General features: G+C 45.7%; 1 protein-coding gene across 7 annotated transcripts in view; it reads right to left on the bottom strand.

The window, feature by feature from the left end:
* Positions 1–10,052: 10,052 nt before the first annotated feature.
* The window catches only part of st6galnac (ST6 (alpha-N-acetyl-neuraminyl-2,3-beta-galactosyl-1,3)-N-acetylgalactosaminide alpha-2,6-sialyltransferase), a 57,958-nt gene continuing 40,513 nt past the window's right edge, over positions 10,053–27,497 (bottom strand). For 6 of the 7 annotated variants that reach the window (XM_038777933.1, XM_038777937.1, XM_038777935.1 and 3 more), the window contains 7 exons: positions 25,015–25,183; positions 20,937–21,114; positions 19,953–20,091; positions 18,191–18,294; positions 17,295–17,378; positions 13,938–14,037; positions 10,588–10,782 (listed from right to left, as the gene is read on the bottom strand). In XM_038777933.1, coding sequence (XP_038633861.1) covers positions 10,588–10,782; positions 13,938–14,037; positions 17,295–17,378; positions 18,191–18,294; positions 19,953–20,091; positions 20,937–21,114; positions 25,015–25,183 — 969 coding nt within the window. Of the gene's footprint in view, positions 10,783–13,937; positions 14,038–17,294; positions 17,379–18,190; positions 18,295–19,952; positions 20,092–20,936; positions 21,115–25,014; positions 25,184–27,497 lie in introns of all 7 variants that reach the window. The other variant, XM_038777932.1, reaches the window with a different exon arrangement.

The following is a 27,497-nucleotide window of genomic DNA, read 5'->3' as shown; positions in this document are numbered from 1 at the left end:
AGGCTACCAACACTTGAAATAGTACAACACTATTTTATTAAGCTAGAAACTGTTGAACATACTTTCACTGTGGGTCGACACTATGTTGGATTAAACTAAAGACTGATGCCTATCCTAACCAGTCTATGCACTCAGCACATGGTGATGATCTGTGCTGCAAGCTGTGAGCTCTGTCCTTCTGAGAGGCTGCATCCCGAATAAGCGGGAAAACTGATGCCCTCTGTCTTTATAGTGAGTGTGCTCTAACTGGTGATTGGCTGCGGTGATGTGTGTGTTGATTAGTCTTGCTGTATGTCAATCAGTGTGTGTTTCTGCGCTATGATATACTAGTGTATATTATGATAGTGGACAGACTTTGGGGAGGCAGAAGGTGACTTACTCACCGGCCTCTGTTCTGGCCTCTGTAATCCAGTTCAGTTTCTTGTCAAAGGATGTTGGTTATCATATCATAGAATTTACAGTGCAGAAGGAGGCCATTCGGCCCATCGAGTCTGCACCGGCTCCTGGAAAGAGCACCCGACCCAAGGTTAACACCTCCACCCTATCCCCATAACCCAGTAACCCCAACCAACACTAAGGGCAATTTTGGACACTAAGGGCAATTTAGCATGGCCAGTCCACCTAACCTGCACATCTTTGGACTGTGGGAGGAAACCGGAGCACCCGGAGGAAACCCACGCACACACGGGGAGGATGTGCAGACTCCACACAGACAGTGACCCAAGCCGGGAGTCGAACCTGGGACCCTGGAGCTGTGAAGCAATTGTGCTATCCACAATGCTACCATGCTGGGGGATACCGCGATGGCAATGCTATTGAACATCAAGGTAGAATCTCGTGTTGGAGAGGATCATTGTCTGGCACTTGTGTGGTGCAAATGTTACTTGCCATTTGTCAGCCTGAGCCTGGATGTCGACCAGGTCTTGCTTGCACAGAGGCCATTATGAAGCACAGACTGGGCGGTGGCTGAAAAATGTGACCTTTCTTTGCTTATACTCCCACAGAGGAAGCACTGTGCACAACATGACATTTCAACTCATGCCAAGAAATAGGAGCATAAGTCCATTAGAAATCTAAAATAGCCTCTAAAGCTCAGCATGTCATTTTAGCAGCGTTACATTCACTTACATGAACTGCCGCAGCTGCTTGCATCAAACTGCTATTAGATGTCAGCTGGCTTCAGTTGTCGATAATGGGGCTCCCCAGTTGAAATGGGACAATCCTGTCAATGGTGGCCTAGATTTCCAAGCCGGCAACTAAGCAACAGCACTTATCACTGACCTCAGAGAAAGCCGTCCACTAAACCCAATGATTTCTGTGGCATGGATTTCCCCTTTCTTTCAACAAAGACAGTTCAACTAAAAGCCTCTCCAAGTGCCCCTCTGAATGGTAGCATTGTTGCTTCACAGCTCCAGGGTCCCAGGTTCGATCACTGTCTGTGTGGAGTCTGCACGTTCTCCCGGTGTCTGCGTGGGTTTCCTCTGGGTGCTTTGGTTTCCTCCCACAAGTCCCGAAAGACGTGCTTGTTGGGTGAATTGGACATTCTGAATTCCCCCTGTGTGTACTCGAACAGGTGCCGCAACGTGGTGACTAGGGACTTTTCAAAGTGACTTAATTGCAGTGTTAATGTAAGCCTCCTTGTGACAATAATAAAGATTATTATTAAAAGGAAAGATATCAGCAAGCTGGGTAAGCAGCCAATCAAACTGAAGCATTCTCTCAGACAGCAAAACAGTAAGTTAATAACACTGAATTTCTTCACTTTTAACTTATACATCCCAATTGCGAAGCAACAGATTATGACTGAATTAAGATAAAGATAAATAAACTTTAAAAAGGAACAGGTGGAATTTCCTCGAAATTCTTATAAAAGTATTTCCCTACAAACTGGGCCAATTTGAAGTCAACTCAATGATGCAGATGAATATCCATGAGACCGAAGACTTTTTGTGAAGTCTTTAGCATGTATCTTATATGTCCTATGCTCTTCATGTGTGGAACAATCTGTCTAGACTGTACGCAGAACAATACTTTTCACTGTACCTCATTACACGTGACAATAAACCCAATCCAAGTCCAGTCAAGGGAAAATTTCCGACAACTTGCATCGTACCTTTCCAAAGCTTCTGATGTGCTCATTAAAGTATCTTGTTATTCATGATTGTGATTTTGTTATTTGACAGGAAGCATAGAATAACATTGAATATACAGCACAGAAACAGACCATTCAGCCCAGTGTGTCTATGTTTCATACTGACCCCTTGCCACACTTTTTAATATGACCCTATCAGCAGAAGGAACAACAGCAACCTGGCAGAGAACACCTCAGCACACTCCTCCCCAGCAACGAGGCCCAGACAACATATGCTGGGCAGGAGAAAAGGTTGAACAGTTTCCACCATTGCTGTTTCAGGATTATCCTCAGAATCTTTTGGCAGGACAAGGTCACCAACCTGGAGATCCTGGTGCACCCCAATTCCATCAGCGTACACTCATTGAGAAATTTGGGGCTGTACTCCCGGTTTCCTCACACAAGTCACGAAAGACGTGCTGTTAGGTAATTTGGACATTTGGAATTCTCCCTCAGTGTACCCGAACAGGTGCCGGAATGTGGCGACTAGGGGCTTTTCGCAGTAACTTGGGTATTCTGAATTCTCCCTCTGTGAACCTGAACAGGCGCCGGAGTGTTGCAACTAGGGGCTTTTCACAGAAACTTATTATTGCAGTGTTAATGTAAGCCTACTTGTGACAATAAAGATAATCTCGCCACCAGTAACTTGTTCCAATCTAACGTGGCCAGATTGTGCCTTAATTTACTAAAGTCTGCTCTCCCGCAATCCAAGACCTTATAATCTTTATCTTTATTGTCACAAGTAAGCTTACATTAACACTGCAATAAGAAGTTTCTGTGAAAAGCCCCTAGTTGCAACACTCCGGCGCCTGTTCAGGTTCACAGAGGGAGAATTCAGAATGCCCAATTCACCTAACACGTCTTTTGGGACTTGTGGGAGGAAACCAGAACACCCAGAGGAAACCCACGCAGACACGGGGAGAACGTGCGGACTCCGCACAGAGAGTGACCCAAGCCAGGAATCGAACCTGGGACCCTGGCACTGGGACCATAGCGCTAACCACTGTTACCGTGCTGCCCATGGGGGACTTATAAAGAAGGCTAATGCACATGGGATACAGGGGAACTTGATAAGGTGGATTCCAAGCTGGCTGAGATGTAGGAAACAAGAGGGTGATGACAGACGGCTGCTTTAGTGACAGGAAGCCAGTGTCCAGAGGTGTACCACAGGGATCTGTGCAGGGATCCTATTATTCATCATTTATATAAATGACTTAGATGACTATGTGAGGGGTAGGATCAGTAAGTTTGCGGATGACACAAAGATTGGCGTGGTGGTTAACAGTGAGGCTGTGAGTCTTGGGTTCCAGGAAGATATCGACGGGATGGTCAAATGGGCAGGAAATTGGCAGATATTCAATGAATGGCACTAAAGGAAAGGAAATATTCAATGAATGGCACTATTCATTGAAAGTCTTGAGGAACAAAGAGTCCTGGGCATGTTTGTAAATAGATCTCTTGAAGGCAGAAGGGCAGGTGAATAGAGTAGTGAAAAGGCGTACACTTGCCTTTAACAATCTTGGCATAGATTGCAAAAGCAGGGAGGCCATGTTGGAGTTGTATAGAACATTGGTGAGGGCAAAGCTAGAGTACTGTGTGCAGTTCTGGTCGCCACTGTATAGGAAGGATGCGATTGCACTGGAGCGGGTTTAGACGAGATTCACCAGGATGTTGCCTGGGATGGAACATTTTATTTATAAAGAGAGGATGGATAGGCTTGGGTTGTTTTCTCTGGAGCAGAGAAGATTGAGGGGCGGCCTGATCGAGGTGTACAAGACTATGAGGGGCCTGGACAGGGTGAATAGGGAACAGCTGTTCCCCTTAGTTGAAGGGTCAGTTACGAGGGGACACAAGCTCAAGGCGAGGGCTGAGAGTTTTAGGGGAGATTTGAGGAAAACTTTTTTTACCCAGAGGATGGTGACGGTCTGGAGCGCACTACCCTAGGAGGTGATAGAGACGGATTGCCTCACATCCTGTAAAAAGTACCTGGATGAGCACTTGGCACGTCTTAACATTCGAGGTTATGGGCCAAGTTTTGGCAAATGGGATTAGGATTGGCAGATCAGGTGCCTTTTATGCGGAGGTGCAGACTCGATGGGCCAAAGGGCCTCTTCTGCACTGTATCTGGCTGTGATTCTGAGAGTTTAGAATGAGAAGGGGCCTTTTTGAGACATACAGGGTGGCTTGACAGTGTAGATGCTCAAAGGTTGGTTCTCCTTGTTGGAGAGTCTAGGACAGAGGGCATAATCTCAGAGTAAGTGCTTGCCTTTTTTAAGAGAGAGCGGAGTTTCTTCCCCCAGAGAATCTGTGGAATTCTTTCCCGCAGAGGTCTGTGGGGCTGGGTCGTTAAGTATGTTCAAGGCTGAGATAGACAGATTTTTAATCAGTAAGAGAATTAAAGTTTATGGGGATAAGGCCGGAAAGTGGAGTTGAGGATTGTCTCAGATTGGTCATGATCTCATTGAACAGCAGAACAGACCCAATGGGCTGAATGGCCAACCTCTGCTCCTACATCTTCTGGTCTTATTACTGAAACAATGACGTCTGCGCTGACTTGTCCATAGTCATCAGATAGATGACATCTGTGTACTCTGAGACATTCAGTCAGTGGGTCACATCCTCTGGGCATCTATACCTCCATCGTAACAACATCTGCAAGCAAGATGTGAAGATGGTGGTTATCGACACTGACAACTGGGAGGTGGTCACTGAGGGCTGTGACATCTGCAAGTTGACTGCTTGGAACGGCATTGGAAGACATTTTTTTAAAAAAGTGAGTTGGCCGAGAAGGTGGCACAGGGTAAAAAGAAAAAGAAGCCAGTGAAATGTGCACCTTCTCAACCCACTGTCCTCCTCTGTAGCATGCGGCCGAGGCCACCATGACAGCGTGCGGCCCCTGAGCCACACCAAGTGATGCTTGACACACAGTTGACCTCCACGGTGCAAACTATCGCCTGATGAGTTGGAAGGCTCCGCATCAATGTTAACTATTCCTTTTCCTCCTCATGTTTATCGAGCTTTCCCTTAGATGCACCAAACCTATGTACTGAGGTGGAAGGAGTGGTGGAAATCTTCAGTTGCTTTATTCCTAGAACCATAAAGGAGACCATTCAGCCCATCATGTACAGGCTGGCTTCTTTCAAAGAGGTTAGGCAACTAGTAACAGGGTGGCACAATGGTTAGCACTGCTGCCTCACGGCGCCAAGGACCCGGGATTCGATCCCAGCCCTGGGTCACTCTCCATGTGGAGTTTTCACATTCTCCCCGTGTTTGTGTGGGTCTCACCCCCACAACCCAAAGATGTGCAGGGTAGGTGGTCTGTCCACACTAAATTGCCCCCGACTAAAAAAAAACATTAAAAATACAACTGGTATACAACGCCTCTGCTCATGCCATATAATCTTGCAACGTTTTACCTTCCAAGTGCATGTTCTTTTGAAAGTTACTATTGAATCTGCTTCCACCACCCTTTCAGGCAGTATATTCCAGATTTCAATAACTTGCTGTGTACAAAAGAACTCCACTCAATCTCCCTTGATCTTTCCGCCAATTACTTTAAATCCGTCTTTTGCTGACTGATTCTCATGCCAACAGAAACAGCTTCCCCCTATTTAGTCTATTCAAACCACTCTGAACACATCTATCTAATCTCCCTTTAGCCTTCTCTGCTCCAAGGAGAATCATTCCTGCTTTTTCTAAGCATGGAGTCGGATCAAAACACAGGCCAAAACGTTGTACAGGCTGAATGGAGGGCACAAGGTGATGATCACAAATACAGCACATTCAAGTCCAAACCGTGAACTGAATTAACAGCTCTCCTTCACACACACACAATGTATTGGACACTCTTGGCATTGAAAGAAATCAAATCCTAAGCATAAACAGCAAAATACAAGCAGTTCAGCTCCCTTGTGCCATTTTCAACATGGGATCAATTGCTCAGGCTGGATCCTTTAGCTGAATTCCACGTGATGATTCTTTCCTTGGATCATAGAATCATAGGTCATAGAATCCCAAGAGTGTAGAAGGCCATTTGCATCTGCAGCGAACCTTCAAAGAAGCACTTTACGCTGTCCAATCACCCGTCCATCCCATAACCGAACCTGCACATCCCTGGACATGAAGGGGCAATTTATCATGGCCAATCCACCTAACCTGCACATCTTTGGACTGTGGGAGGAAACTGGAGCACCCGGAGGAAACCCACGTAGACATGGGGAGAATGTGCAGACTCCGCACAGTCACCCAAGGCTGGAATTGAACCCGGGATCCTGGTGCCGTGAGGCAGCAGTGCTACCCACTGTGCCACCCATCTAAGCTGTCAGAAAACTCTAACACGTCTTGTGCAGAGATGAGGATGATTATTGGTTTCCTTTATTGACCTAAAAATAGATTTTGAACAGGGTTTCCTTAATTTCCACTTTTGGTATCAAGGACAAAATTAGAACCAATGTCTTCCTCCTTTAAAGATGCCGGTTAGGTGGTGTAGCCATGTTAAAATTGCCCTCAGTGTCCAAAAGTTTAGATAGGGTTACTGGGTTACAGGGATAGGGTGGAGGTGTGGGTTTAAGTAGGGTGCTCTTTCCATGTTCGGTTCAGACCCGATGGGCTGAATGGCCTCCTTCTGCACTGTCAGGATTCTATGAAGCCTACCTCTTTGGCCAAGTATTTGGTCTTTATTGACATGGTGTCAAGTCAAATTCACCTTTTGAAACCACAAGTACATCCAGATTTAAATATAGACTGGTTCTGATGATTGTTGAAAAGTGGAATTGTACAAGGTACTCTGGATGTACCTCGGGCAGACTTCAGCCTAACCTGAAGGGTCGGATTGAATTGATTGGAGAAAGTCAACCATCTCTTTCCTTCAGTTAGCAGTGGGACACGGTAACCAAATCCCTAGAAATCTTCTTCCTTCTGTTACTGATCATGCTGCCTCTGCATCTCAACCCACAACGCTGAGGAGGAAACATGTCGGGTTGGGGTGAAGATTTTCAGGAAACCGACTGCCACTATTGTGTTGGTGAACTGACAAGAACAGAAAACGGCATGCAACAGAAAAGACCTTCTGATCAAAAACTACCTTCCGCGCACGACCGGACACAAGTTGACAAGTGCTCCCTTGTCAGGTGAAAAGCTACGGAGTTAAAACTTTTAGAACAACTTCAAATTTATTGATCAGAAATTATGTATGAACAAGACAAAATAAATCTCGATACATTTCTGCAGTGTTTACATGAGGAGACGACGGAATGGTGTGCGTTGTGAAACAAAACAGGGATCCTTACAATTAGGTTCCACATACTTGTCTAAACAATCAGTTACTGTTTGACGTTATTGAAAATGTATCCATTTCACATTTTTTCCTATGGATTGGTTATTAAACAGCATGAATAACCTCGCTAAATCGTCACTGCCACGCTAATTCCTACACTCCCAATGGCTTCATTTCAGGGAATTTCCAATGCCCCTGGTTCCACTAGAGACTTTCAATTACTTTGTTCCATTTGTGCATTACGAGATGACGACTTCCCGGTGCTGACAACTGATCTTTGCAGAGCAGAGGCGGAATAATCCAGATATAATTACAACTGAAGATGGGTCCGGTCACATAACTGCAGAATAGTCTGAACAAATTATGAGACAGACAGCAGGGCAAAAAATTCACTTAACAACATGGTACAATTTGATTCCTTTTTCTACATCTTGTTAAAAGGATGTTCACATCACATGGCAGACATTCATATTTGCCATCAAAGGCAGTTAAATTCAGGAGGTTGTAGGATTAATGGAGGGTATTGTTTCAATCTTTGTTAAGACACTCAAGTGTATCGATTAAAAAAAAAGCTTGAAGGCACATTATTAAGTCCAAATTAATTTTACTTTGATTTCAATATGCAACATGCAGTGTGAGCTTATGCCAGCAAATACCCGTGATAGATGTTCCCCCGGCTGTTGAGTTTAAAACCAAGAACATCATCTTGGGATAAGGGGTAGGCCATTTGAGAGATGAGGAGGGATTTCTTCATGCTAGTGGGTGATGAATCTTTGGAGTTCTCTACCTCAGGAAGGCTGTGGAAGCGCAATCATTGAGAATATCCAAAACAGAAATCTAATAGATTGATGGAGGGTAAATGGGATCAAAGGACATGAAGATGGTCCGGGGAAAGTGTCGTTAAGGTAGATGATGCTGGAGCAGGCTTGATAGATTAATGGGCTCTCTTGCTCGTACATCCCTACCCACCGTATCTTCCCATTTCCTTAATAGGAGGAAATTCCCAATTCTTGGGAACAGGCAGCAATCCCAGCTGGAAGAGAGGACAAAGTTGCCAACTTTTCCTTCTCAACTTATTCCTCAAACTTGAGAATATGTAACAATGAAATAATGGCCCCAACACCAAAGCCATGGCGTGGTTTGATTTTGACATCCCAGCAGCAAACAATAACGGTAAATGGAAGCAAACTATGTACCAAGACGCCATGTTCGACTGGACAATTGGACAAACATACTGTTGACAAGATAGCAGCTTTTGCAGAAATAGCAATTCAGGTTGTTGTGCATTGTGCAATGCTGGTGCTTTTCTGAAACTTGCATTAAGGCACGTTGTTAAGGCAGAGAATTGAGGGGCTTTAGTCTCATTTTTACTCCTGGATACCAGGGTAGAAGCGACTGATGCTGGCACCATGTAACAATGGGGAATGTAGTGAACTCTAACTCGTACGGCTAAATCTCAATGTAGAAAAGTTACCCCCTTTCCAAAAACATTTGCGCAACTACCGAAACATTTCCTAAATATGACCCAGAAATAAAACCCGAAATACAGCATTGGAAAGGTTACAACATTGCACAACTTTCAGTAATTGGAGCTGCTTTGGAAGCCAGGTGGAAATAACTCTGGCAGGTAGGAGGCAACAGGCTGAGGACAGATTATAATGGCACTTACCCAGTGGAAACGAGGCAGTAGTATATTGAACACCTGAATGCTCCATCACCTTATTTACTGGGGCCTTCCACTGCATGCCCCAGACTCAGTTCCTTAGACAAGTGACGAGCCAGATACAGGAAAGGAATAAACTAGGGAGCGATGTGTACAGTTTATTGCCCTGTTAAACCAGGCGGTGAAAAGGAAGAAGTCTCCTCTCTTCAAAAGTGCAAGTGAATAATTGTTGCGCAGTTAGGTTGATCAGGCAGGTCTCTTGACTCCAGAGGAATAGCATGGGCCAAGGTTATCCTGGGCTGCCCGCAGGGCCGGTGCTAGGAATTGCGGGCCCAATTAGAAAAGTGATGGCGGGGCCCCTACTCTACAAAAGTAAAAATTTATCCATGTTTATATTTCGTGTAGTATGCTCGTCTTTAACCAAAAATAAAACATTAAATGCTTGATATACTAAAATTTTGAAACTTACTTACCCGGGCGGAAGGATTTGGCGGCGCAGGGCTGAAGGATTTGTCGACGGTAATGCGGTGCGTTCCCCAAAAGTAAAAACTACCCTATAGTTCCTCTTAGAATACAGAAAAGGCTTCAAACGGTAACTCTGTCGCCGCTGGCGCGGGGCCCCCTTAAGGTGCGGGGCCCAATTTGATGAAATTGGTCAAATAGGCTTAAAACCGGCCCTGGCTGCCCACTCCCCTCAAACAAGTATTGCGCCAGACTAGGGTTGGCACATTGCTCATCACAGCCCAGTGGCGAGACCCAGAGTCGGAGGACCCACCAGCAATAATGAGTATTGAGCAGAGTGCCACTCACTACCTGCCTTTTCCATACCTGAAGTTATCTGCCGCATGATTTTGGGTGGCGGTGGGGGAGGGTGGGGGGGGTGCATATCATATGGTTTACTCACTTCAGTTTACAGTTACCTTTACAACATTGACTTTTCATAGCCACACAGCTACAATATGAAATACATTATAAATTCATTCTTCCATTGATTCAAAAGTCCATGCACAACAAATCTTTTAGCACATCCACATTTGGAACATTCCAGAAAACATTTGGAACAAATCTGCACGAGGGCACCAACCATTTGAAAACATCGGCATTAAAGTGGCCAAGAAAACATCAGATCGACAAAGAAAATGGTGCAATCGCTGAAATACACACGGTTTCTTCCTTCCTCAAATTCTTTTGAGACAGAAGGGTTCATACTCTGGAATCAAATGTGCTCCCACGGACAACTCGAACCCTGTCGCCACTCTGCCACGTCCCACCCTCATCCATCACTTTTCACCCTACCAGCAGCAAGGGGGTATCTTCAGCACCACCTCAGTCCATTCGAAGGACTGGCCGGTGATACTTCCAGCCTCCAGTTTCAGATCAGTTTCACAGTCCCAAAGGACAAGGGTGAAAAGGACACAAAAAAAAATAACCAACCACAATATCCAAGGCCCCAAAACAGGTAATAAGGCTGGAGAAGTCCTTCTTCACCAGATACCCGTATTCCAATTAGATTCAAGCTCATCTCAATACCTTGCTTGCGTTCGCTTCTCTGGTGTAGAGTTTAATGATCCCATAATTGTGCAACTTGTTCCATAGCTTCATTTCCAATCTCATGTCATGGTTAGCATAAAAGACCAGTTTATGGTAGTCTCGGTCAAAATAATGATCGGAATATTTTGCGTAGTTTTCGGTGATAAATCCATAAGCACTAACCTGCAAGTGAAAAGAACAGGCAAACTTTTAAATAGTGGAAGTACGCACATTTCTAACCCAAATGTGAAGCTGAGTATGAAGGAAAAAGTAGACTCCAACGTACTAACTTTACCTTGGGATACATTGCTGCCAATTAACAGCAGCTGACTATCACAAAGCTAAAGTTACAAAGCTCTCTGATGGACATCACAATTGGGTTTGCCGACCAGTATGTGTGAGGATGATGCAGGACAGATGAGCCGTGACATATCATTACAGTACGTCGCCCAGTAGACGCAACGGCAGCGGTGAGCGAGCGCGAACATGAGAGCGCAAGACTATAACAATTGGATACAGTCAAGAGTTCAAGACCTTTCGTTCCACTGCTGCCAAACATTCATCTTCACCAAGCCATAACCTACTCTTGCTACAGAAAATAGTTATTTCACCACCACACTGCACTTAGACCATAAGTCACAGGAGCAGAATTAGGCCATTTAACCCATCGAGTCTTTTCTACCATTCAATCATGGCCGATATGTTTCTCATTCCCATTCTCCCCATAATCCCTATTAATCAAGAACCTTGTATTGGTTCATCAGTGGTAATAACATCTATCATTAAGGAATCAACATTTATCCCTATCTGGTTCGACTCAGGTGATGATGGTACTACACAAATACAAGTAGGGTTATTACTGATGACTTTATCCAAATTCCCACCATCTTTTGATCCAATTCCCTTTGAAAGTTACGCCTGAATCTGCTTCCACCATTCTTTCAAGCAACAAATTTCAGATAATAACTCGCTGCTTCATACAATTCTCCTCATCACTGGTCTGGTTCCTTTAACAACCATGAACTCCCCCCCCACCCCCCACCCCCCTCTGGTTACTGACCCTCCGGTCACCTTTATCACCATTGACCAAAAACTAACTGGACCAGCCATAGAAATACCGTGGCAACAAGTGACAAAGAATTTACAGTGCAGAAGGAGGCCATTCGGCCCATCGAGTCTGCACTGGCTCCTGGAAAGAGCACCCTACCCAAGGTCAACACCTCCACCCTAACCCCATAACCCAGTAACCCCACCCAACACTAAGGGCAATTTTGAACACTAAGGGCAATTAATCATGTCCAATCCACCTAACTTGCACATCTTTGGACTGTGGGAGGAAACCGGAGCACCCGGAGGAAACCCACGCACACATGGGGAGGAAGTGCAGACTCCGCACAGACAGTGACCCAAGCCGGAATCGAACCTGGGACCCTGGAGCTGTGAAGCCATTGTGCTATCCACAATGCTACCGTGCTGCCCTACATGGTGGCACAGTGGTTAGCATTGCTGCCTCACAGCGCCTGGGACCCGGATTCAATTCCAGCCTTGGGACACAGCCTGTGTGGACTTTGTACGTTCTCCCAGTGTCTGCGTGGGTTTCCTCCGGGTATCCAGTTTCCTCCCATAGTCCAAAGATGTGCAGGTAGGTGAACAGGAAACGATCAATTGCCCCTTAGTGTCCAAAAGGGGTTATGGGGATAGGCCAGCGCAGTGTGGCAGGTTAGGGTGCTCATTCAGATGGTCAATGCAGACTCTATGGGCCGAATGGCCTCCTTCCGCACTGTAGAAATTCCATGATTCTTCTATTAGAGCAGGTCAAAGGCTGGGAATTTTGCAGCGAGGAACTCTTCTGCTGACTCTCTAAAGCCTGTCCTTTATCTCCAAGGAACAAGTCAAATAAGTAATGCGATACTCGCCACTTGCCCGAATTAGCACAGCCCCAACAATGCTCAAGAAGCTTGACACAAGCGCTAGATGCGGGGGAGGACCAGCAAACCACGTTCACATCTTTTGGGCATGTCCTAAGCTTAGGGGTTTCCAAGGTGCTAAAAACAAGGGTGGTGATGGGTCCAGGGGTGGCAATCTTTGGAGTTTCGGAAGACCCCGGGAGTCCAGGGTGAGAAAGAGGCAGATGTTCTGGCCTTTGCTTCCCTGATAGCCCGGCGACGAATACTGCTGGCATGGAGGGACTCAAAGCCCCCGAAGACCGAGCTATGGCTTTAAGACATGTCAAGTTTTCTGGGTATGGAAAAAATTAAGTTTGCCTTGAGGGGATCTGTACTGGGGTTCGCCTGAAGGTGACAACCATTCATCGACTTCTTCGCGGGAGAGTGAACGTCAGCGGGGGGGGGGGGGATTAGTGTAGAGTAGGAGGGATAAATAGGCGGTAGTGTCAATGGGAGAGTGGGAGAGGAGCGGGCTTGTGCAGTATGGTTGATTGAAGTATTGATTTTACGTTGATGTTTGGACATTTTTGCCGTCTTTGTTTTTTTTTTGTTATTATCTGTAACTGTTTACAATGCCGAAAAATACCTCAATAAAATTGTTTGATAAAAAAAAAGAATCTTGACACAATCTCGGACAAAGCAGCCTTCACGTTGCATACCACACCCACCACCTTAAATGTTCACTCCCCCAACCACTGACCCACGGTGAAAGCAGTGTGCACCGTCTAGTAGACGCACTGCAGCAACTCACCAATGCACCTTGCAAATCCGTGACCTCTACAATCCAGACAAACAAGGGGCAGCAGATGCATGGGAACACGGCGGCCTGCAATATCCCCTCCAAATCATCTGCTGCACTGGCTTGGAACTATATCACCAGTCCTTCAGTGTTGCTGGGTCAAAACTCTAGAATTATTTCGCTAACCGCACTTAGCAGACAGGAAACCCAAACTTGCCACGATGCTGAATGTGGGCGGCATGCCTGCCCGGTTAAATGCTTGAGCAGAATAAACTACAGGAACAGTGGCAGAGCTGTTTTTCCACCCCGGCATGAAAGGATTGGTCTATTTTTTAAAAAGAGACAGGAAGTTGTGGTGTGGGGAGGCGGATGGGGGTGGAGACAGCAGCTATACTTGGGCACTTGCATTTGCGCATTCAAGAAAAAAAAAATCTGACAAATCAAACCATAGCTGGGAGCACATTTAAAAAAAATTAATTCAGAAAGTTTCACTAATTATTCTGCAGAACTGAAAGGTATCCTCTGTTCTGTTACAAATATTAGACGCATTCAGTGACATTCCACCTGACAGCCCCCCCCCCCAGACTGAGCTCAACCTGAGACAGTGGTACAAGGGTGGGCAGCCATCGTGAAGTAAAAGCAATTCCTCTTACCTCATCACAGGAATGGATAGCCGCCAAAAGCATTGTTGCGCCAGTGGATGGGCGATATATACCACGGCGCGAAGTCTCCAAAATGCGTGACCACAGAAACCTGTGGAGAGAAGGAATCACAGAATTGCTGCAGTGCAGAAGGAGGCCATTCAGCCCATCGTGCTTGCACCAGCTCACCAAACGGGCATCGTGACTTAGTGCCATTCCCCTGCCTTTTCTCAGTAACCCTGCACATTACCGGTCATCATCCAACTCCCTCTTGAATGCCTCGCTTGAGCCTGCCTCCTCCACAATCCGGGCCGTGCATTCCAGACCCCCAACCACTCGTTGTGAATAAGGTTTTTCATCACATCATATTTGCTTCTTATGCAAATCACTTTAAATCTGTGCCCTCTCGTTCGCGATTCTTTTACGGAACAGTTTTGCCATATCTAATCTGTCCAGCCCCCTCCTGGTTGTGTCATGTGAGAGTACCTTTAGGAAATGGGTGTTTAAGAAATGCACCTTTAAGAAATGGGTGTTTATCAGTGATTTCAGAGAGTGGGTGGAGCTGGGCTGTCTGTCAGCTTTTTACTTTCGTTTTAGGCTGTTTGCTGCAGGGTGCGTTTTAGTTTCATTTTCAGAGCTGGATAGCTGCAGTCACAGCCAAAAGGTGTATTAGTCTCTCTGTAATCTAGACTGTAAATCGTTCGTTTGGTGATTTAAACTAATAATTGCTCTCAATCATGAATTTAAACCTGATCTTTGTGTTTTAAAGGTTTTTTAAAAAAGTCTTATGGATGTTAAAAAAGACAGCTTAAGGATTACTTAGTGTTGTATTCTTTGGGGTTATGTTTGAATTGATGGTTGCTAAGATGTTCACTATGTTTAAAAAAGGTTAACTTGAGTTCATGGAATAAACATTGTTTTGCTTTAAAAAAATACTTTTCCATTTCTGCTGTACCACACCTGTACAGTGGGCCGTGTGCTCCCCATACCACAATCTATTAAAAGTCGTGGGTCAGGTGAACTCCATGATACACTCTGGGGTTCTCTAAACCCTGGCCCATAACAATTGTGAGCATCTCGGTCAAATCTCCTCTCAGCCTTCTTCTCTACCAGGAGAACAGACCCAAACTCTCCAATTTAAGGTGTGGTAGAGCAGAAATGGAAAAGTATTTTTTCAGTACGGTAGCATTGTGGGGTTAGCACAATTGCTTCACAGCTCCAGGGTCCCAGGTTCAATTCCCAGCTTGCTAAATTGCCCTTAGTGTCGGGTGGGGTTACTGGGTTATGGGGATAGGGTGGAGGTATGGGCTAGGGTAGGGTGCTCTTTCCAAGAGCCGGTGCAGACTCGATGGGCCGAATGGCCTCCTTCTGCACTGTAAATTCTATGAAATCTATGCAATCTATGAAATCTATAAAATACCTAGAATCATCCTCATTAGTGAAGTTTCACATTTCTGGAACCATACTTGGTAACTTGTTCTGCATTCTCTCCAATGCGTTCACATCCTTCCTATAGTGCAATACCCAGAACTGTGCATAACATTCCAGCTGAGGTCTAACTAATGTCTCGCACAAGTTTAGCGTAACCTCCTTGCTCTTGTATTATACACCCCATTAATAAAGCCCAGAATACTATATGCTTTTTAACTGCTCTCTCCACTTGTCCAGCCACCTTCAACGATCTGTGCACACATACAGCCAGTCCCTCTATTCCTGTACCCTTTTTAGACTTTGATCCCTTATTTGATGCACAAAAAGATTTGAGACAATAATATCAAAACTGGGTTAGACCCATCAGGAAAATCCGAACAGACCAGGTCTTTGTCTCTCGAGAGAAGAGAAGGGTTGGATTGGATTTGTTTATAGTCACATATACCGAGGTGCAGTGAAAAGTATTTTTCTGCGAGCAGCTCAGATCATTAAGTACATGGGAAGAAAAGAAAATACATAATAGGGCAACACAAGGTAGACAATGTAACTACATAAGCACCTGCGTCGGATTAAGCATACAGGGTGCAGTGTTAATGAGGTCAGTACATCATAATGAGGGCAGTAATGAGGGCAGCGTAAGAAAATGGAGCAGGAGTTATCCATATGGCCTCTTGAGGCTGCTCAATTCAATGGGCTGGACATACTGACCACCCTGCCACTACATGTTTATCAAAAGGCAGAAAACAAAGTACGCACTCATCTCTCTGAAGCGGGGCGTGAACCCACATTGACTCGAGAAGAGAGGTCGCGACCCACGAAGGCATAGATTTCTCGTGAAGTCTCTGGAGGCGAGACATGAATCATTCACACAAAAATGTGGTCACCAATGCAGGCAAACACAAGAAGCCACTTCCTACACAGCAGGACTCCACAAACAATACAGTGAATAGTGAGTATTCCTGGTGGCGTAGCTTAGGACATTCTGTGGAGCGGTGCTTCTTTCAAAAAAAATTGTAGTTAAGGTTTGTCAACAATAAAGGAAAATTTAACATTCAGATCGGCGTTGAAAAATAAAGGATTTTTCTTTTTGTGACATCAAACATTCGCTATCGCAGATTGTTTCTGCAGCTTAAAAAACGGAAGATTGAAAGTTGATCATTGCCAGAAGTTCACCAAAGGTCAGGTGTTAAGTTCACCAAAGGTCAGGTGGAGCTGGATCAAGTTTGCACGTTTATTTTTAGGTTTTCTTCTTAGCTAAAGGCTTAACATCGTTATTTTGTTGGCTTAGCACATTTGGAGTCACGCTAAACTCCAAATCACTGATATTCTTTTGTACATGTCTAGACCTGGGGGCATCAGAGTGGAGTTAGACACTGGGAGAGAGGCCACGGAGAAGTTGATGTCTTTTAACCAAACTTAAAAAGCGAGAACTTAAAAGAGTTAGAAGAGAGCCGCAGAACACTGAACTCACTCCATCGTAATGTGCGCGTATTCTGTGGAATCAGCACAGTAGCATAGTGGTTAGCACAATTGCTTCACAGCTCCAGGGTCCCAGGTTCAATTCCCGCCTTGGGTCACTGTCTGTGTGGAGTCTGCACGCTCTCCCAGTGTCTGCGTGGGTTTCCTCCGGGTGCTCCGGTTTCCTCCCACAGTCCAAAGATGTGCAGGTTAGGTGGATTGACCATTCTAAATTGCTCTTAGTGTCCAGAAAAGGTTCGGTGGGATTACGGGAATAGGGTGGAGGCGTGGGGCTTAAATAGGGTGCTCTTTGCAAGGGCCAGTGCAGACTCGATGGGCTGAATGGCCTCCTTCTGCACTGTAAATTCTATGACTCTATAACTCTCTTTGCAAGTTTGATGCAACAATTAGTCATCAATCCCTTTGAGCACTTCACTCATTCTCTCTCTTAACAATGCAAAATTAAAATCTCCTTTTTACCTATTTCGAACATATCGAATAAAGTCAGGGTGATACATCTTGAATTTTCCAGGTCCAGTGCTTTCTCCAAAGAACATCGGTGGCCTAAGAGGGGCAAAAAGACCCAAGACATAATTGTCATTACCTTCAGATTTCCACCCATCACTACAAAATCAACTCATGCCTCCAATGTGCACACTATTCCCATCCACCCCACCTCTGAAGATGATGCTGAATCAAGGATCCAAGTAGCTATTTAACATGTGTAACCAGAGACAATGAATAGAATGGGTTGATCAATTGGCAAAGTGGTGGGGGGGGGGTACTAGCGCACACATACACCAAACACAAAACAGGAGGCAGGTCCAAGGTTTTCTTTTCTCCCCAGCCCTCTTCCAAACACAGCCAATTGGAATTTCTATCTTGGGGTCTCGCAAAGTGTACCTTGTGCTGGAGACAGATTTATATATTCACCAATCTATTCACCTGCAGGCATTGCACAGCAGAAATCAAGACTAAAGCCCATGGATTGGGTGAAACAGGATCGGATGTCTGGGGGGTGGGGGGGGGAATAATTGTTACGCATTAGCCCTACACCAGTGCACGTTAGTCATACATTCAATTCTCATTTATATATTTGTAAATGTGGCAACGATTTAAACTAATATATAAAATAATAATGGTGATTGCATTGTGTTTGGCTACATTGACACCCATGTGGGGTTTGGCCACACCCCAGGAAGAAATGTGTAGAGTTCAATTTATCCACACTGCCCAAGGTAGCTGAGTCACTTAGAGGGTCAGTGCATTGCATAAACTAAATCTTATCCAGCTAAGAAAGCAATGGTCCTCCCACAGTGTGGCCAACCATCTGACCCGAGTGACGCATCAGTGAAAAGAACACAACCAAAACCTACTTATTGGATTTGTCATTTCCCTTTTCAACGGCCGTGTGGGTTATTGCAGCTTTTACCAGGTAGTAATCGCGGTTATGGTCTGGGAGAAAAATGTACCTCGTCTCCTTCAAAAAGGGGGGGGGGGGGTAGGAAAAAAAACAAAGTTATGTGGAGAATGAAACAGACATGCTTCAATTACAGAGTACCCAGTGACTAATCAGTAATTCAGGCACTCCCAGTGTACAGGAGATAAGCATGTTCGTTCTAAACCTGTATTCATTTAGTACAGCAGAACAAAAAGTGTTTATTTAAATCAGAACATAAAATATACATCTAGTTTATTATTTTTCCAAGTTAGCATGAGATAGCAACTACTTTGCAAACACGAATTGGTTCTTATTTTCCTCCCAATATTTCCATTGCAGCGCCTCCAATGGGGGTGAAGTTATTTAGATTTTATAAACTCTCCTTTGAGGGCAGCACGGTAGCACAAGTGGATAGCACTGTGGCTTCAAAGCTCCAGGGTCCCAGGTTCGATTCCCCGCTGGGCGGAGTTTGCACGTTCTCCCTGTGTCTGCGTGGGTTTCCTCCGGTTTCCTCCCACAGTCCAAAGACGTGCAGGTTAAGTGGATTGGTCATGCTAAATTGCCCTTAGTGACTACAAAGGTTCGGAGGGGTTATTAGGTTGCCAGGATCGGGTGGAAGTGAGGGCTTAACTGGGTTTGTACAGACTCAATGGGCCGAATGGCCTCCTTCTGCGCTGTATGTTCTACGTTCTATGTTGAGCATTTTGATAACATTTGATTTCACCCATTCTAACTGGAATGATTAATCTACAAAATAAAAAAACATTCACATGATCCAACTTTCTTAGTTGGTTTATCTTTGTATCTCTTCTTCTGATCCCCAATGCTAATATTATATCCAGTACTCTAGATGTTGTATATCTTCGCCCATCCACAGCTCTCATCTAGTTTATTTTACTCAAGACAACTATCAGAGTTGCCACTAGTCCATACAAAATAAGGTGAAAAAATCGTATGTCAACCCAACCTGCAGCTGGAATCTGAACTTTAACAAACATGGTTAAGGAATGGAAATCTATGCACTTCATATACCAAGGTGTCAGACATTTCTCAAAGGGTTTCAGAGTCAGAAGACTGTGCTAAAGTTCCACTCCAGCACTAGAGCACAAAATCTAGTACAACATTCCAGCGCAGTGCTGAGGGAGTGTCACATTGCTGCAGGTGCCGTCTTATAATAATAATCTTTATTGTCACAAGTGGGCTTACATTAACACTGCAATGAAGTTACTATGAAAAGCCCCAAGTCGGGCTGCACGGTGGCGCAGTTGGTTAGCACTGCTGCCTCACGGCGCCGATGTCCCAGGTTCAATCCCGGCTCTGGGTCACTGTCCATGTGGAGTTTGCACATTCTCCCCGTGTTTGCGTGGGTTTTGCCCCCACAACCCAAAGATGTGCAGGGTAGGTGGATCGGCCACGCTAAATTGACCCTTAATGTGAAAAAATAAATGAATTGGGTACTCTAAATTTTTTTTTTTTTTTAAAGCCCCTAGTCGCCACATTCCAGCGCCTATTTGGGTACACGGAGAGAGAATTCAGAATGTCCAAATTACCTAACAGCATGTCTTCAGGAGTTGTGGGAGGAAACCGGAGTACCCTGAGAAAACCCACGCAGACACGGGGAGAGCGCGCAGACATCGCACAGAGTGACCAAGCCGGTGGATCCGCCTCAAGCAGTTGATCTGGGCAAGATACCTTACCTTAGATTGTGGCAAACCAATATACCCCAAACGTCGATAGGCATTCAGGGAATTCATCATTGTATTTGTGGAAAACGTATAAAATGATGTTCTAGTTCCTACATCTTTCTCAAATCCTTTAATAATGGCTCCATTTGCTCTATATTTAAAAAAACACACCATAATAAACAAGGAATTGACAAACAGACACTATGCCATTTTGCCTCACTAGAATTCCTCCTAGCCACATTATCTTGGACTGCCATCGCTTAAATCAATGCTTCTGCATTTATTTATCCAATTTTTCCTTTCACTCTTCAAACTTGGTCGTATCTGACCACGTAGTCTAATTCAGGAAACTTAAAACAGAAACATGCACACTTGCTAAGACTTTTGAATTTGGATTATCCTACTTCCCATTCACCTGAGGAAGGAGCAGTGCTCCGAAAGCTCGTGTTTGAAACAAACCTGTTGGACTTTAACCTGGTGTTGTAAGACTTCTTACTGTACTTCCCATCTCCACCACCTTGAGTTGGGACAGTTGTAGAAGCAGCCTCAATGTACAAATTAGTAGTCCCTGCTTACAAATATTCACATGATTCACTGGTCTAAGCAGGAAATGTAAATTTCACCAGAAATATTCGTATCAAAAGCATCAGAATTGGGTAGAATATAATAAGGCCTAACTAAATGTGGAGATTGAAAACAATATCCATCTTCTAACTGAACCGCAATAACAATTCCGATCTCCCATGCTAATCATCCTGCAGGTCAACAATTTATTCCGCGTTGGGTAGAATTTGGTCAAATTAATTTCATTTAAAACCCTTAAATTTAGAGAAGAGAAAAGGACAACTTCCATTCTGATAGCCCGAGTTGGATATTCAACCTCAAGGGCCAAGAGGTAAAATGGAGCGGGTTTTTCCCTCTACCTTGCATCCTGGCACACAAGGGTTTCTATCCTCATTGGAGACTAGCCCAACAGAGATGTAAATAAACGCATACCTGAATACATAGTGGTGCTGATCTATTTCCTCGCCCTTTCGAGAACCATTCAAGATTCCACCATTTCCAATCACAGCACAACGAATACATCCCGAATCTTTATTTGGCCTCTCCGCCCAGTCATCAAACATGAAGGTATTCGCGGAAGTGTTAAGATAGCTCAGGGCATCCTTCAGGTCTGTAACATAGGGTTGAGGTGACGCTACTGTTACAATATGCCGCATTACCACAGCAAAGCAACTGTCTCTTAATGTGGAGGTAAAATTTAGTGCTGGTAACATCCATCTTACCAAGATGATTTTCTTGCTCCAATTCCTTCAACAGAAAAAATTGTAGTGACAGCCTGAAAGTATATTGGCATTTTCATACCAAGGCGCGATTTAACTGAAACAAGAGAGTCCGTTCTGGGTGGAATTAGCGGGGTCACTCTCGGCACGAATGCTCCTGAAGGGAATGCCCCCCCCATCCCCCACCAAGACCGCACCCAGAGAAGCTCCAAAAGGAGATCGGGAACCCATTTTATAAATGCCGTCGGATCTCTCAACTCATCTATAAAGGGGATTGTCGAGCCTCAACCCAACCCCCCCCCCCCCCACCCCCCCCACCCCACCCCGCCCCCTACCTCACACAGGTAGGGCACCCCCCCTGGGCCTGATTCCAGCATGGGCAGAATGCCAGCCTGGCACCGCCAACCTAATACTGTCCCTTCCAGCCTGCAATGCCATTGAGTATCGCAGCAGTGATGGTGGCACCCAGCTGGCACTGCCACGATGTTAGACTGGCGGTGCCAAGGTGGCACCTGCCATGCCCGGTACCACCCTGCCCAGAGGACTCCGATCACCGACGAGACCCCCATTTGTGGGGACCAGTACTGGACAGTGCTCGGCTGGGGTCTCCTCAACGAGACCAGCAGCTGCCGAGTGGCCGTTAAGTGCGGCACGAGCACGGCTCAGTGTGTTCTTAAACACACTTAACTGTGTGAGACTGGGTGCCGGGTCGTGGAGTCTGCACGTTCTCCCCGTATGTGCGTGGGCTTCCTCCGGGTGCTCCGGTTTCCTCCCACAGTCCAAAGATGTGCAGGTTAGGTGGATTGGCCATGATAAATTGACCTTAGTTTCCAAAAGGTTAGGTTGGGTTACGGGGATAGGGTGGAGGCATGGGGCTTAAATAGGGTTCTCTTTCCAAGGACCGGTGCAGACTCGATGGGCCGCATGGCCTCCTTCTGCACTGTAAATTCTATGATCTCGCGAGATGTAACGGTCATCAGATATTCTGGGAGCGGCCTCTCCTGGAATCTACTGCCCGCACAAGCCAAATAGTTGGCAATTCGGTAAATTACCTTAAATTATTAATCCTTGTGGGCGTGCCTGGCAGAGCCTCCCTGGCACGCTTCACATTTGTCCTCCACCTCCAGGAAGAACTTGCACAGTCGGGTTCCAGTTAGGTGGGCCCTGTGGACCACTTTAAACTGCAGAACATAGAACATAGAACATAGAACGATACAGCGCAGTACAGGCCCTTCGGCCCTCGATGTTGCACCGACATGGAAAAAAAAACTAAAGGCCATCTAACCTACACTATCCCCTTATCATCCATATGCTTATCCAATAAATTTTTAAATGCTCTCAATGTTGGCGAGTTCACTACTGTTGCAGGTAGGGCATTCCACGGCCTCACCACTCTTTGCGTAAAAAACCCACCTCTGACCTCTGTCCTATATCTATTACCTCTCAATTTAAGGCTATGTCCCCTCGTGCTAGCCACCTCCATCCGCGGGAGAAGGCTCTCGCTGTCCACCCTATCTAACCCTCTGATCATTTTGTATGCCTCTATTAAGTCACCTCTTAACCTTCTTCTCTCTAACGAAAACAACCTCAAGTCCATCAGCCTTTCCTCATAAGATTTTCCCTCCATACCAGGCAACATCCTGGTAAATCTCCTCTGCACCCGTTCCAAAGCTTCCACGTCCTTCCTATAATGAGGCGACCAGAACTGTACGCAATACTCCAAATGCGGCCGTACCAGAGTTTGGTACAGCTGCATCATGACCTCATGGCTCCGGAACTCAATCCCTCTACCAATAAAGGCCAACACACCATAGGCCTTCTTCACAACCCTATCAACCTGGGTGGCAACTTTCAGGGATCTATGTACATGGACACCGAGATCCCTCTGCTCATCCACACTACCAAGAATTTTACCATTAGCCAAATATTCCGCATTCCTGTTATTCTTTCCAAAGTGAATAACCTCACACTTCTCCACATTAAACTCCATTTGCCACCTCTCAGCCCAGCTCTGCAGCTTATCTATGTCCCTCTGTAACCTGCAACATCCTTCCGCACTGTCTACAACTCCACCGACTTTTGTGTCGTCTGCAAATTTACTCACCCATCCTTCTGCGCCCTCCTCTAGGTCATTTATAAAAATGACAAACAGCAACGGCCCCAGAACAGATCCTTGTGGTACGCCACTCGTAACTGAACTCCATTCTGAACATTTCCCATCAACTACCACTCTCTGTCTTCTTTCAACTAGCCAATTTCTGATCCACATCTCTAAATCACCCTCAATCCCTAGCCTAGCGCAGGAGGAGGTGGAGTTGGCCCTGCTCAGTGCTTCGCTTCAGAGTCCCCAACCCACGACCATCCCCAATTCATCCTCCCAGTTCCATCTGGATTTGTCCAGTGGCAGTCTTGCCCTGTCAAGCAACTGTCATTACATGTTCCCACCCCTCTTTATTGTCTGTTGATTAGCTCCTCGAGGACAGTGTCTCGAGGGACCCTGGGGTACTTTGCTGCCTCCTTACGAAGATAGTGTTTAATTTGGAGGTGCCCGAGCTCCTGCCAGTTGGTAGGTCCAGGTCCTCCGTCAGTTTGTCCAAGGTCACGAGTCTGTCCCTTGTGTAGAGGTCCCTAACTGCTCACGTCTCTGCGTCCTTTCCTCATGTTTTTAAAGGTGGCATCGAGCATGGCTGGCGGGCGTTTGTGGTTGCCACAGATGGGGGCCATGGAGTACATCTCGGTTAGACAGAAACGTTGCCTCTTGATTCCACGTTCCGGACCTGTTCCAGACTTGTCTGGTTCTGGATAGCCTTCTTCGAGACTTGTTCCAGACTTGTCGGATTCTGGATAGCCTTCTTCGAGACTTGTTCCAGACTTGTCGGGTTCTGGATAGCCTTCTTCGAGGCAATGTCCAAGATTGTGGGAGTGAGGGTAGAGCCGAGAGTGGCAGTGTTCGGACCAGCAAGATCTTCATATGGGCAAAGAGGGCCGACGCCCTGGCTTTCGCCTCCCTAATCGCACGCCGGAGAATCTTGCTTGGCAGCACTACCCACAGCTGCAGACCGGCTGGCAGACGTGTCGGAATTTCTCCACCTGCCGAAAATCAATTTCACCATCCAAGGGACGGTGAGAACTTCCACAAAGCGTGGAATCAGCCTGTCCCAAGACCTGTTTGAGGCAAACGACGAGGAGGGGGGGGGGGGGGGGGGAGTGGAAAAGGAGAGAGAGAGAGAGAGAGAGAGAGACAAGGGAGGGCATGGACAAGAGACAAGGCAGGAGGGAACCGTTTGTAAAAACTGTTGTAATTAAGACACGAATGTGCTCGTAAAGATCAGACACACTGGAGCTGCTACTTTGAAATTTCATGTGCTTTATATGTTTAACGGTTATACTGTTAAAGTTGGAAAATGCCAATAAAAATATATATTTTTTTTAATTCGTCCTTGCAAAAGTAGCTCTTCACGTCGTTACACTACTTTCCTACTGCTTATCAGGTCACGTTAGTGTCTGTTCAAATCCTTGAGGTATGTTCAGCAACCTTTGTACACGCAGAGTCATTATCAGACTCTTAGAAAGCAAATACATTTCTGATGTGCATCGTTGAGAATGGAAAGTAGATTCTAAACAAAGCACTCAAAGGTATGGTCAGAGTGCTGGTGAGGGAAGGCTGTCTGCATTTTACAAAAGGTATTCTCTGCAGCAGATAACTGCAAAATGCAGACGCTGCTATTTTGCCGTCAATTATTTGCAGATTTGCGGTTTGATATTATTTAATGCAAAAAATTAACATTTACCTTCATAGCTGATTACATCCCATCCGTGAGCTCCATTATATCTGCTCAATCTTTGGTACTCCTGCTCTGTGGCATGTTTGTTCCACTGCAGGAGGGGTACCGTTCCCAAGAAGACGTCCTTGAACTCCGATATTTTAGCCAATCGATCTCTTAGGTTTTCAGGACATTTCTAACCAGCAAAAAGGATTCAGATCAAACAGTCAATTTGTACTTGTGTGCAAGTTATTGCAACTCAGCAGCTGAACAAAAAAAAATGAACAAAACTGGACAAGAATTGGAGAGGATACATTCCACATTAAAAAGGACAAATGCTGTACAGAAACAGGAACCATGTCTGCAGGCAGACAGCAGAATATGCATCCCGAAGACTCATCTCAGACAGGAACAAAGCAGAGTCATGACAGGGCCAACGGAAACATTGTGCGGGAAGATCTGTACGCTCCTAATTCACTCCAGGAGAAACAATGGTACAGTATGCAAATGAGATTTGCCCTGGCCAGACGAAGGGGAAAATGAGCGAAGTTGTCCCCAACGTCCACTTGAGCCATTTGCAAGGGACCAGCGGTCTCCAGAGGCATTAGCAAACCTTTGTGGAGAAACTGATCACATCAGTTTCATTCTGCCAGCGATTGGCAGGCTTTTGGCCTGACACACGCCTGTGAGAGGGGCCAGTCAGCTCCATGCAGGTTTTTGCCCTTAAGAATACGGGTCTCAAAGGCGCTTTCTCTCTTGCTTCGCTCTCTTGTCTCTTGCTACGGGGCTCCTACCAGACTACAAGACAGAAGGTCACGAACACCAGACTACACAGGGTCAAAGCCCGGCAACCAAACAGACCAGACAGTTTTGAGGAAGAGCCGGAGACATCAGTGCCAGTTTAACTATTCTTCCTGGGAACGGCGAGTATACTTCCTCAGCCCACAGAAACTCCCAATTAGGTTAGATTGTTGAGGTTGTGTAGGGTGAGTGGATATAGCTAGGTTTGTGATATGCCGTTTGGTTTCTTGCATCCCAAAGTATTTTTATATTTTTGTTAAAACGCAAGTTATTCAAACTTGTATCAAAGTAGGTTACAGCAAATAAACACCCCGGGAAACATTCTTCCCAACAATCAACTATACAGTTTGTACAGATTTTCCACTCCTCCTCCCCCCCCCCCCCCACCCCGCGACGTAAAGCCCCTCAAACACGGTCACAAACATCCCCCACCTTTTCTCAAACTCCCCTGCTGAGCCCCTTAACTCATACTTTATCTTCTCTAACCGCAGGAACTCATACAGGTCACCCAACTACAAGCTGCCGCCCCCGGTGGCGATGCCGACCGCCACTCCAGCAAAATCCGTCGCCATGCAATCAGGCGAAGGCCAAGACATCGTCCTTCCGCCTCTCCATGAGCTCCAGCTTCTCTGAAACCCCAAATATCGCCACCATCGGGTCCGGGTCCACTCCCTCCTCCACTATCCTGGCTAAGACCACGAACACTCCCGTCCAGAATCTTCCCAATTTCTCGCAACCCCAAAACTAGTGCGCGTGATTCGCTGGCCCCCGCCCACACCTCTCACACTCATCTGCTATCCCCTGAAAGAACCCACTCATTCTCGCCAGAGTCATATGCACCCTGTGCACCACCTTAAACTGTATCAGGCTCATCCTTGCACAAGCGGAGGTCCCATTTACCCTTCACAGTGCCTCACTCCAATTGATCTCCATTCTGCTTTCACTCGCCAGTGGAAACAACCTGCCCGCATCTATCCTATCTATTCCCTTCATAATTTTAAATGTTTCTATAAGATCCTCCCTCATCCTTCTAAATTCCAACGAGTACAGTCCCAGTCTACTCAACCTCTCCTCATAATCCAACCCCTTCAGATCTGGGATTAACCTAGTGAATCTCCTCTGCACACCCTCCAGTGCCAGTATGTCCTTTCTCAAGTAAGGAGACCAAAACTGAACACAATACGCCAGGTGTGGCCTCACTAACACCTTATACAATTGCAACACAACCTCCCTAGTCTTACACTCCATCCCTCTAGCAGTGAAGGACTTCTTAATCACCTGTTGCACCTGTAAACCAACTTTCTGTGACTCATGCACTAGCACACCCAGGTTTCAATAATCCCGTTTGCAGTTATTCCTACCAAAATGGATAACCTCACATTTGTCAACATTGTATTCCATCTGCCAGACCCTAGCCCATTCACTTTACCTATCCAAAAATCCCAATTTGTCATTTCCAAATCCAGCTCAAGATAAAATGGTGGCACATTATTGCTTTCCTATAAATGTATTGCTTTCCTATAAATGTATTGAAGCCAACATGAAATATTGAAAGTTCACTGCACCAGCATTAAAAACCCCAAAATGACTGCTTGCCTACAGCAGGGAATCAAAGCCGACAGAGTAACAGAAACCAACCTCAGCTTTCAGTTCAACTCTATTCACATTTTCCATCACTGAAAATATTAGCAATAAATAAATCAAAGAGT

This window comes from Scyliorhinus canicula, chromosome 18, assembly GCF_902713615.1.
Source record: "Scyliorhinus canicula chromosome 18, sScyCan1.1, whole genome shotgun sequence".
Classification (NCBI taxonomy): domain Eukaryota; kingdom Metazoa; phylum Chordata; class Chondrichthyes; order Carcharhiniformes; family Scyliorhinidae; genus Scyliorhinus; species Scyliorhinus canicula.
The sequence above is the reverse complement of the archived record's forward strand: the minus strand, read 5'-3'. Positions and strand labels throughout refer to the sequence as shown.